This window comes from Staurois parvus, unplaced genomic scaffold, assembly GCF_062004578.1.
Source record: "Staurois parvus isolate SC_StPar_1 unplaced genomic scaffold, SC_StPar_1.0 ptg001066l, whole genome shotgun sequence".
Lineage (NCBI taxonomy): Eukaryota > Metazoa > Chordata > Amphibia > Anura > Ranidae > Staurois > Staurois parvus.
In genome coordinates, this window is record NW_028318862.1 from 2,008,098 (window position 1) to 2,021,044 (window position 12,947).

The window sequence follows — 12,947 nt, forward strand, 5'->3', positions numbered from 1 at the left end:
TATGATCTCCATGTATAATATGTAAGGGGGGATATGATCTCCATGTATAATACATAAGGGGGGATATTTTTTCCCTGCAGGAGCAAATTGGATCATGCTTCACTGGGTTTTTTCGCCTTCCTCCGGATCAACTGTGGGTATAGAATTATAACTTTTTTTTTTTTTATGGTTGAACTGGATAGACTTTTTGTCTTTTTTCAGCCAGACTAACTATGTAATCTATATCTCGTTCTAAATCAAGTGCAATGTGCTAAAAACAGTACATATATAATGTCATGTTATGCGACCCCCCCCCCCCTTATAAAGTGCAACCAAATAGATATACGCTCTTTCCCTTTATACAACCTCTTTTCATATATACATACTGTATATCTCAAAGGACGTGTAGTGATGAAACGCGTAGGGTGGGGCCAGGAGGGGACGTCACCACGCATGGCGGTGTTGAGTGTCACGGGTTCGGTTTGCGGCTGGAGACAAACCAATTCACAACTATATACGAGTTCACTTGTGTCAGTGGAGACATAAATATATGTAAGTTGTTTTCTACTGTTTTTATATGAATAAACCTGGTGAATGGTTTTACATTATGGAAGCTCCTTTCTTCTTTTTCCTTCTATGAGTGATTGAGTGTGCAGTTCTAAGAAGCCCCTGGAGACAGAATTGCTAGCTGTAGATCATTACTCCTAGAGCAACAGGTGTTTATGTTGGTTTATGATTCGACCAGCATATCGCTCTGGTGAGTTGATTTTGATCTGTTTGGTGGTGGAAGAGCACTTTGTCGGTGGTGTCATTAGAATGGTTTAGCACTCACAAAAGGAAGACTTTTCATTGGTGGACTGTTTCATGTTTTTTATGGACATAAGAATACATGCTGGATTTTGTGGGACATTAGAGAGTGTTTTGAGTTAATTATTGATTTGGTGTTAACACGTTTTTATGGTATGTATTTTTTTGCACTTTTACATATGCTTGCAGTGGACACCTTGTTTTAAGAACATATATGTATATATGATAAGAGGTTATATAAGGGAAAGCTTGTGTGTATGTGTGTGTGTATATATATATATATAATTTGGATGCACTTTATAAAGGGGGGTCATATAATATCAGATTATATTTGCACTGTTTTAGCACATTGCACTTTAATTAAAACAAGATATAGATTAGAGGCAGCTGGGCAAGTAGCGGAGTAACACATTGTTTATGGTTCTACCATAAAGAACGGCAGCTGCTTTAATAGGTTATGGATTTTTGAGCAGTTTGAGTGGTCCAGGGCACAGTCCTATATAACATATTAATTTACTTGAAATCACAACAGCTAAGATAATGGAGAGCTAAACATCACACCTATCCAAGTCATGCTGTTTTCACATAAGCTGGCTGAAAAACCCATCCAATCCAAGGGCTCAAAGTGACACTCAAGGCTGTTTGGGATATAATAGAAATCACAATGAGAACTTCTAATGTTGGAAATTCTCAGTGCGTATTGACCAATTCTTCCTGTATGTAGCGCACCTCTGTAGGGAGCTTCTGTTGATTTAGTGAATAACTTTTTTAAATTTTAGGGCAAACACAACCATGCACACAGCATTTTCTCCTTTCACTGGCTCAAAAAAAAACAGACTAGGGGTATCCTTTTTTTTTTTTTTTTTATTCTTTTATTGTAGATTAAATTTGTATAGGGTGAAGGGAGCATGGGATATCCCAAAAATGCAGACTTATCTTGGGACACATCTCTTTCCACAGATCTGATAGAAAGTTCCCACAGAACTTTCTACTGGCTAAGAAATGCCTAGGACCTCCTTTTGCAGAACTGAGAACTACACACATTCACTAGGGCACAGAACTTAGGTCCGTAATCACAATGCCATGGGATCATTGATTGCCTCCTTCCGATATCCACAAGGCACTCTTCAGTGAGGGAGACACAGACTCACAATACCACATGAATGCTAGACACTCTTTCCCCCAACTTCCACTGGGTACTACAGTGAGCTCTCCAGATTAGAACATTCCCAGACCAGACTTTTTGGAAATACAGGCCCTACAGCTGAGACCTCAATGACCTTCAGGCAGCGTTTCCAGCAGACTGCCCTTAGGGGCAGAGCCCCTAGGCAAGGGAATCCTCTTGCAGGAATAGTCCTAGGACCTTTACTCTAGTCCTCTGACTATTTATCGGCACTTCAGTCACATACTTTAATCCAATTTTTAGCACTGTGACACTGATATGATTTTTTTCCTTCACTTCTTGACTTGGTCACATATGTACTAAAAATGTGACTCGGGGAGTCAGAGAAGTGGGGGAGATAAAACCGGAAGTCAGGGCAAATCTCCGCACTGAGGGCAGAGATAGCAATAAGAAGAGATTTCAAAGAAAATCTGTCACTTTGTCCATTCGGGACAATGTGACAGGTTCTCTTGAAACTCCTTCACCCACACCACTACTTACTTTCCCTGTGTTCCATGCTGACTTGTACCAGTTGAAGATATTAGTACCCAATATGGGGAAGCATGTGATCTTCACACCTTCCCACCAGGATGCAGTTCTTAGAGCTGAGTGGCCAATATCTAGACCCGAACACCATCCTATGAGGGAGGATAGAAAGTCATAAACTGTGAAGAATTTTATCACTATGACAATGTTCTCTTGAAAAACCACTTTCCCCACACAGTTATTTACCTTCCCTCTGTTCCATGCTGCCGTGTCTGCTTAAAGATATTAGTACCCAGTATGGGGAAGCATGTGATCTTCACCCCATCCCCCAGGATGCAGTTCTTAGGTCTGAGTGGTCAGTCTCTAAGCCTAAACATAGTCCTGTGAGGGAGGAGAGAAGGTCCTTAACCCTGAAGAGTTTTACCACTTAGGCTCAATTGAAAAACCCCTTTCCTCACACACAGCTTTGCACCTTCCCTGTGCTCCATGCTGCCTTGTTCTCTTGAAGATATTAGTATCCGGTATGGGGAAGCGTGTGATCTTCACTCCTTCCTCCCAGTGTGTTCTTAGGGCCAAGTGTGGTCAATCTCCAGGCTCAAACACAGTCCTGTGAGGGAAGGGAGAAGACCATTAACCCTGGAGAACTTCATCACTAAGACAGCAACACTTGCCTTTACCAGAAAGACTGGTTCTGACTGGCAACAGTGGCTCTTGCCAAGAGAGCTGGTTCAATACTGGCCTTTACCAGAAGAACTTGTTCTAGCTAGTAATACAGTATATATATATAGATAAATCAATGCAGAAAGTGCAGTAACACACATCGATTGATGAATTTAACTTCACATAACTACAATATGCTATAATTGATGGCCTACTGCAGTTTATATTACTAAGGATGACAAAATTGAGACTTTTAATTTTGTTGTAATTTTCTGAAGACATCTGAAGATTTTGGCAAGACTTGACCATTTTAATGGAATGCATTGAATTTAATTGGGAAGGCAAAATTAGGGTGGTTTGTTTTAGAGGTTTATAAGAGTGCAATGGGCTTAAAATGGCTCCTGAGGATTACAGATGCCCCTTTTTATCTATCCTGGACTTGTTCTTGTGCCATAAAATGGTTGAGATGGACTACGCTCATCCCTACTCATTACCACTGTTGGCTTCATCTAAATAAATTATTTTAAATTCCAGGCTGCTCAGCGAAATATCAGAATAGTGGGCAGGATCTTCAGAGGCTCTGGAAGAAGTTGCTTTTCCAAAATAAGCCGAAAACACATCAGCCTATAGAACAAGATGGGGAGAAATCTCATTAAAAATGGATGCGGAGAAGGTGAGTTGGATCTTCTCAATGACACTTTTTTTTGGCATGTTTTGTGGCATGGAAGAAACATGATCTGTCATGGCAGCATTTCAATGTGTCACAAGGGGAACATTTTCTACTACAGAGGAATTTGAATTCTGGGAAATTGATCAGAATGGAGGAGATGGCTGGAAGGTGGAAGAGGTTCCCGGAGACTGTGGAGCTACATTTCCAGATGACGGTGTCAAGAAATACTTTGCTTCATCCTTTGAGTGAGTTTACCATCTTTGTATTTGTCCTGCTCCTTTACTTTGGCAGTCTTGTTGTCTGCTAGGTATGTTGTAAAAGAGAAACTACAATGTTACATTCCCACACGGATCTGGCCATTGGGTGTAAATCCTCAGGAAGTGCAAAGGAGAGCTAGTCCCACCCCCTCACTTTCTGGGCTATCGAGAGCAGTAGTGGGTCTTCTGACTTTTAGTCATCTATAGAAGCCAAGAGACACAAATGTGCAATGCAGAGTAATCCACCCAACTGTCAGGAATGGACTGGCCAATGGTGGTGGGACTCACCTGCCTTGTGGGCTGCAGTACCAAGGCTGGCGAGCGGGTGCTCTCAGCAGCCAGAATCTCACTCCTGCAGTCAGGCCATCACCTGAGGCTGATTGCAGGAGGTGTATTTAAGCAGGACCAGGCCTGTGATCAGTGCCTTGGTGTATGTTTCCCATGAGCCCCTGTACCTGCATCCTGTCTGCTTCCTGCCTGATCCTGTTTTGATCCTGACTCTGAACGAACTCCGCCTGTCCTGACCTCGGCTATTCCTGACCACTCTTCCGCTCGCTCCTGGTACCCTGTTTGCCCATTAGCTACCGACCCAGCCCGCCTGACTACGTTGTGCTCCATATATATATATATATATATATATATATATCAGTTTAGGTTTGGGTTTGTTTCACTTTGTTGTATGTATTTGTGTTAGTTTTGGGTTTGGTTTGTTGCACTGTGTTTATGTTTGTGTTGTCCTTAATAAATTATCTTGTTTACACGCTATACCTGAAGTCTGTTTCCCTGTGTCGGTCCACACACCTCTGGTCATTCCCGAAGCACTGACACCAAGACTGTCTGTATAGTTCTGTTCTTGGGTGACATCCCTTTCTCTTGGCTCAGCAGGGAAGTGACATCGCTCAGCACCCAGCTAGCCCTTCCTCTTAACTTTTTTTTCATCTAGAATAAAAATGAATCCCAAAAGCCTGAACAACCCATGCTCTGCTACTGCACCTAAGAGCACAACCCCTTTATCCCTTACTACCACTGCCCCAACACCCATGACCTTGCTTACCGCCATGGCTCTGATGTGCATCTTCTCACATAGCACCACTGCCCAAAACTGTACTTTTCAAGCTTGTCCCAAATGCCCTGATATGGAATATGTCACTCACCACCCCTGCCCTGGCACTCAGTTATTCACTCACCACCCCTGCCATTACAAAGGCTTCCCCAGTTGTCACCATTGCCCCGATGTGCACCATCACACCACTACCTCGATGTGTACTTTCTTACTTGTCCCAGTATGGACTACCTTACTTACAACCCCCGTCCTGACATGCACTTCACTCATGACCCCTACCCCGATGATCACTTCCACATTTGACCCCTCTGCCCCGACAGGCACTTCCTCACTCATTATCACTACCCAACATGTTCTTCCTCACTTCCCACCCCTGCTCTAATGTGCACTTCCTAACTCGCCACCCCTGCCCCAACATGCATTTCCTCATTCATCATCTTTGTTTCAACATGCTCTTCTGCACTCCCCACCTCTGCCCCAAGTGCCCTTTCTCACTTGCCACTTTTGCCTCAATATGCACTTATTCACCATCTTTGCACCAACATGCACCTTCTTGTTTATCACCCCTACTCTGTCATGCACATCCTCATTCACCACCCTACCCCGATTGTGCCCTTACTCACCACCCCTGCCCCAACATGCACTTCTTCACTCACCACCTCTGCTCCAATGTGCACTTTATTACCACCCACCCCTGCCTTACTCACTCACTACCCATTCCCAATGCTCAATTCTTTGGTCTCCAGCCTTTCCCTGATGTGCATTTCTTCGCTCTTCACCATTGCCGAGATGTACACTTCTTCACTCACCACCCCTTCCCAGACATGCAATTACTGACTCCCCACCCATTTTCAAAGTGCAGTTCCTTGCTCTCCATCCATGCCCCAATGTGCACTTCCTCACCTCCTCCCACACCTGCACTTCCTCACTATCACTGCCCCGGTGTACATTTTTTTACTTGGAACCACTGCCCCGACGTGCAATTCCTCACCTACCATCCCTGCCCTGACATGTGCTTCTGTATTCATTTGGTTCAACGAATTAACAGTTTTTTGCTTTGTTTCTTGCTAAGGACCAGTGCTGTGTATTTTGTCTGCATCTATTAGCTAATGGGCACAAGTTGCAGATCAATGTTTTGTAGCCAGAAATGAAATGCTTAGCTGTACATTTGAACCACTTGCCCTCCTGAGGAATTACACCCCTTCCTGACCAGGCCATTTTTTTGCGGTGCGGCGCTGCGTTACTTTAACCGACAATTGCGCGGTCATGCAAATTAAATTTATGCCCTTTACTCCCACAAATGTAGCTTTCTTTTGGTGGTATTTTGATTGCCTGTGCGTTTTTTTTTTTTTTGCGCTATAATCAAAAAAAGACTGACGATTTTGAAAAAAAAACAACAATATTTTTGACTTTTTGCTATAAAACATGTTCAGTAAAAATTTTTTAAAAATCTAATTTTGTAATACATTTAGGCCAAAGTGTATTCTGCTCCATGTCTTTGCTAAAAAAAAAAAATCCCAATATGTGTAAATTAATTGGTTTATGTGAAAGTTATAGCGTCTACAAATGGCGGTGTGTATGTATATATACTGTGATTTTTTTTTATTCTAGTAATGGCAGTGATCAGCGACTTATAGAGGGATTGCGGCAGGCATTCTGACTCTGGGGGGGAACTGACTATCTGCCACTGACATCCCCAGTGACAGTAATACAGTGATCAGTGCTAATAAAAAAAGCATTGACACTGGGTAGGAAGGGGTTAACATACGGGGCTATCAAAGGGTTAACTGTGTGTGCTTTACTATGTAAGCATGCTGGTTTGTATTACTCTGCTATGGAGGTGCAATACAAAGCAGCATGCTGGCACTGACAGGGGTGATCTGTATTGTTTATATACAGACCTCTCCCCTTTCAGTGTTCCTCAGCAATGCCGCTGGGGAATCTCTGGCCGGGACCCAGTGATCGACAGCTGTAGCCGCCAATGGTGGCGCGGGTAGGGCAGCGCACCCCCTACCCGGAAATACATGATGTTGCGTAGCCCTGCCACCCTATATCAGTACTTCTGCTATAGGGCGGAGGGGAAGTGTTTAAAAGAGTATGTGACTTCCGGTTCCGGCGCCGGATGCTGTAGTTCGCGGGACCCGCGGCTCCCGGGATCCCGGCTCTATAAAGCCTGCCTACTGCCTCGGGGACCCCCACTATATAGCCTTGGGGTGCCCCTTACCTTCCTGCAGCGGCCCCAGCATGGAGCGGTACCTTCTGCCGGCGCAGTCCGGCCATGAGTCGGCCGCCAGAGCGGAGGGATGCGGCTCTCCCCCTTCTGCAGCCAAGATGGCCGACGGTGCCTGTCACAGCATGGACACAGGCACAGAGCGGGATCGCAACGTGGGAGCAGGTATGACAGAGCCTCTCCCCACCATCCTCACTGCCTCTCACTCCCTCCTGGCATTGATAACACTCCTGAGCAGTATGTTAAAATAGCTCAGGCAGTGTCCTCCATCCTGCTCCCAAACATTACACAGGCTGTAGATAGAGCTGTCAGCTTGGGCATGGAACAGCTAAGAAAAGACTTAGGCGATCATTCTAAACGTTTATCTGAGGCTGAGCAGCGCGTATCAGATTTAGAAGATGAAGTCTATTCAATGCAAGCGGTTACGTCACAATCCAATTGTGTACAGCAAAGTATATTGGATAAACTCGACGATCTGGAAAATCGATCACGTAGGAATAACCTACGCATTGTGGGTCTCCCAGAATCCTTTAATACAGGTTCTCTCCCCGATCTCTGCTCAGCGCGGATCCCTGCAGCTTTGGGCCTATCCTCCTCTTGCCAGGTAGAGAGAGCTTATCGCCTGGGGCCCCAATCTAATGAGCGTTGTGCGCCACGCTCTGTGATTGTCCGCTATCTCAACTATGCTGACCGCGTAGCGATCCTCACCTCTTTCCGTAACTCCCGTTCTTTGCAAATTGAGGGTCACAAATTACTACTACTATTTGCGGACTACTCACAGGAAGTATCACGTAAACGGAAAGCATTTCAGCATGTTTGTGCCACTCTTTACCAGAAAGGAATAAAGTTCACACTCGCATATCCGGCCACGTTACGTCTCACTGCACCATCGGGGGATTCTAAATCTTTCGTTCATCCTGAAGAAGCCCACCAATATCTGCAAGACCACCTAAATGACGGGGATCAGTTGCCGCAACCCGCGGATAGAAATTTTGGTCCCAGAGACCAACGCAGTCCTCGCAAAGACCCCCCTAAACGTCAACGTACCAATCCAGCGTCCTCCAAATCTCGCCCGCCTTGAAGGTCTGAGAGGCCATCGGTCTCTTCTCAACTTCTTCAAGCCTTTCTCCTGGTCCGATTGGTTCATTTGGAACTGTTTTACATTTTTTTTTTTTTTTGAGTGGTTTCTCTTGCTATTTTCTGATATGCTAACACACTCAAAAGTATGAGTCTATTGGCTGTTCAGCACGAGCTGTTTTTTTTATACTATCTGATGTTGAGGTGTTTCCTCGTACTCACCTGTTTCAATGTTACTGTTTAATTTACCTATATATCTGATTTTACTACTTCCTTACTCCTGCATGTGCCTGGTTCCATATTTCAGCGGTGCTGTGGATGGCGGGGTGCTGGAGCCGTTGTTGGGAATAAGTTTGAGGGACGCCCTTCCTCATCTCAACAATTAGTCTCTGGTCCCTGGGGCAGGCCCCTCCCCTGCTATTCCCGGTTACGCGGGTATTGGTGGAAACAGCATGCGGAATGACGTGAAGTCCTGTATACAGTACTGGTATATTGTATGCTTTGATTTTTTGTTGGGCTCACTCAGGGCCCTTGCTCCTGTCTCTGTCTTCTCTTCTCTTCTTTCTTATCTCTACTTCTTGGGAGAACTCCTTTGTCCTTTGAGACCAGATTCCAATCACCCCCAGTCGTCCATCACAACCGCGCCATTCGTTCCTACATCTCTAATTGGTACGACTCTTATCCTTTTATTATATATATCACAACAGTTAAAATGACACGTATATTTTCTTGAAATGTTAAGGGCCTCAGATCTCCTCACAAACGCATGGCGATACTAAGACACTTGCGGCGATTACGCGCGGATATAGCTTTGCTCCAAGAAACTCATCTTACCCAATCGGATTTTGCCTGTATGCGTAAACTCTGGGTAGGCCAGATCTTTGGCTCCTCCTCCTTAAATAATAAGGCTGGGGTACTTATTCTTATACACAAACGGCTTAATCCTGAATTAATTTCCATGGACGCTGACACTGAGGGCCGTTTTATAGCAGCACATATTAAACTCGGATCCCAAGAGCTGGTTCTCTCCAGCTTTTACGCACCCAACTCCCCGACGAGACAGGTTTTCCAAGCCCTCTCATCACAGCTGGCGGCCTATATTCACAAGCCACTCGTCATGGGAGGGGACTTTAATTCCGTTATGCAGGAGCAGGAGGATAAATCACAGAGTGTTGAACGTGGACTTCGCTCCTCTCAGGTCTCCCGTCCAACACCTACTTTACTATGTAGCTGCATTGAAGCAATGCAAATTACAGATATATGGCGTTTAACCCATCCGGACAGCAAAGAATACACTTTCTATTCTCCCGTTCATCATTCTTTATCTAGAATCGATTATATTTTCTGTAACTCCGTATTACTGCAATATGTTGTATCATCTACCATACATGACATAGCCATATCGGATCACTCTCCAATTTCTATTACTATAAATTTTCTAGACCCTACGCCACATCCTAGGATATGGCGCTTTCCTTCGTTTCTGGCGAATAATCAGGAGCTCTCCCGGCAGTTACAAGACACATGGGCAGACCTCCAAACTACTAATGCGGCCCATGTTTCCAATCCAAATTTGTTTTGGGATGCGGGGAAGGCGGTGTTACGTGGTAAAATCATTGCTTTTACGTCCGCTTATAAAAAAAGAATTCTGCACAATTTTACTGAGGCTAGTAACCTTCTTAGACTGACACAAAGAGTTTTGGCAGAATCCAATATGCAGGAAAACAGGAAAGCTTGGGCGGGTCCAAAAAAACAATTTGACACATGGGCGGCAGCTCAGGAAACACTATATCACTCACACCTTGACTTACAATATCATAGGTTTGGTAACAAACCAAGCAAACTACTGGCGCGCCTGTGTAGGAAGCCTTTCACCCCCACACAATTCACCCCTCTTAAAGACTCCCAGGGGGCACTTAAACAATCTCTGGAAGAGATCATATCTATTTTGGAAAGCTTTTATGCAAAGTTATATGGGCTGGATCCTATTGACCAGGAACAAGCACACTCCTTTCTGGACAGTGTAAATCTACCTCAAATAGATCCAATAGCACTGCAATCTCTAAATGCCCCTATATCACAAGCGGATATTTGTCTAGCTATTAGATCTTTAGCTAATGGCAAAGCTCCGGGTCCGGACGGGTACACTTACGAATTCTTTAAACTTATGGACAAAACCCTCTCTCCTACTCTACAGCTGGTTTATCAGTCCATTCAGGAGAGTGGGCTTTATCTCCCATCGGCTTCGCAAGCCCATATTAAATTAATAGCTAAAAAAGGCAAAGACCCTTCGGATCCTGGATCATATCGTCCCATTTCCCTCCTTAACCTAGATGCAAAGATCCTTTCTAAAATCATAGCTAACTGTTTGGACATTATTTTACCCTCGCTTATTCACCCTTCTCAAGCGGGTTTTATAAAGGGACGCTCGGCCACGTCAAATATCCGCAAAGTGCTTACACTTTTGCATCAGGCTAAAAATAATCCACTACAGGATCTAGCGATTGTCTCTCTTGACGCTGAAAAAGCCTTTGATAACGTCAGTTTTCAATGGCTCAAATTAGTTCTCGCTAAATTTGGCTTTTCCGGTCCATTTACACAGTTAATTCAGGCTATGTATACTGCCCCAATGGCCCAGATAGTAGCAGCGGGAAAAATATCCAACCCTATTCTATTACATAAGGGAACAAGGCAAGGGTGTCCATTATCCCCCCTGCTTTTCAATCTTGCATTGGAACCTCTAGCCCGTTTCTTGTTATTTCAATCACACCTCCATGGTGTTCCAATTGGTCAACAGGATCTTCGCTTAGCTTTATTTGCTGACGCTATATTAATATTCACTTCCAACCCAACTCTAGATTTACCATATATCCAGACGGTTTTCGCAGAATTTCGGTGCTGTTTGGGCCTCCGTATAAATTTTGCGAAAAGTGAGGTTCTTCCCCTATACCATGCTCGACTTCCTGATTGGGCCTGCAACTCCCTCTTTAAAATTAATACTAATCATATTACTTATCTGGGTATTAAAATTGGGAAATTATCCTCGTCCCTTTATTCTCTGAATTATTCGCCAGTCATTCAAAAAATTTTAGTGGAATTGGAAATGTGGAAAGACCTGCCGTTATCACTCATGGGCAGAGCCCATCTCTTCAAGATGACGAGTTTTCCGAAGCTTTTATACCCTCTCCAAACTATCCCACTCCTGCTCAAACATACGGATATAGTCAAGCTAAACAAGGCGGTTTTCTAGTTTCTTATGGAGGGGGCGCCGCCCGCGCATAGCTATACATAAGTTGTTTCTCCCTAGATGTGAGGGCGGACTGGGCCTCCCCAACATTAGACTTTATAATCTATCTTGCATTTTACGGGTGTGTATAGATTGGCTCTCCCGAGCGTCCGTGTTCTCCAATTACCAACTTGAATTAGACATGGTGAGCCCGTTTGATCTGTCAGCCCTTTCTACATTCTAATTCCAACTCACTACCGGAACATCTTAAACATAATCCACTCATACGGGACACACTCTTTACATGGAGGGAGGTCAGACGTAGACTAGGAGTTTCTCCCTGGCTATCTCGTTTTCTTCCCATTCATCACAATCCTTCCTTCTCTGTCTCTCAACAACATGCAGCTTACGATCTGTGGTACAACCAGGGTCTTAGACTTGTCAGCCAATTGTATGACTTTGCATCAGGATCTCCCCTTCCGTTCCAACAAATCCTTAGCTCGTTTGAGTTGCCTTCTCATCATTTTTTGTACATTTTACAAGTCAGGAATTTTGTGCAATCCATAGCATGGAATAAACCCACTCGTTTCTGCACGACTGTGATAGAGGTCCTTGTAAGGAATCAGAAATATAACATATCTAATATTTATAGTCAGTTGTCTATGCAATACGCAACACCGCTGGAATCCTCCACATCCATCAAATCGTGGATCCGAGACTTTGACAACGCTTTCACTGCGGAACAACTACTCACAGGCTTTAACATGACCTGTGTGTTCAACACTAACGAATTTTGGCGGGAGCAGCAGTTTAAAATTATGCACCATGCTTATATGCCCTGTCTGTACTCACGTTCAGACTCAACGATCTCTACGTGTCCGCTCTGTGGTTCATATAAGCCGTCACTTCACCACAGGTTCTGGAGTTGCCCATTGGTCTCTACCTTCTGGAACCAACTTTTGAACTTTATGCTCTTCATCACTACTCTCCCGTTACCTAGAGACCCACTGCTTCTTCTTTTCGGCAACTTGGATGCTTCCGTGTCTGCTGCTCCACATCAGCACATTGCTATGCTCAGAACTGCCAAACCGTGGCTGTCCACATGTTTGATGGCTGCGAGAAGGTCTATTCTAAAAAAATGGGTTTCCAAATGCCCGCCAACCATCTCGGATCTCAAATTGGAACTTAACTTCATACTTCGTTTGGATCGGCTCAGCATCCATATCTCTCCATCCACATCAGGAGTGGAAAAGTTCAACCGCAAGTGGGGTCAATATGTTTCAAGAATATTTCCTACCTCGGAGATCCAGCTCCCCTCCTAAGGATTTCT

General features: G+C 44.4%; 1 protein-coding gene across 1 annotated transcript in view; it reads left to right on the forward strand.

The window, feature by feature from the left end:
* LOC149440604 (F-box only protein 2-like) overlaps positions 1–12,947 on the forward strand; it is a 33,158-nt gene that overhangs the window by 14,445 nt on the left and 5,766 nt on the right. The window contains exons 2-3 of the mRNA XM_089658397.1: positions 3,629–3,767; positions 3,883–4,009. Of these exons, the coding sequence (XP_089514523.1) occupies positions 3,731–3,767; positions 3,883–4,009 (164 nt within the window). The 5' untranslated portion in view covers positions 3,629–3,730. The remainder of the gene's footprint in view (positions 1–3,628; positions 3,768–3,882; positions 4,010–12,947) is intronic.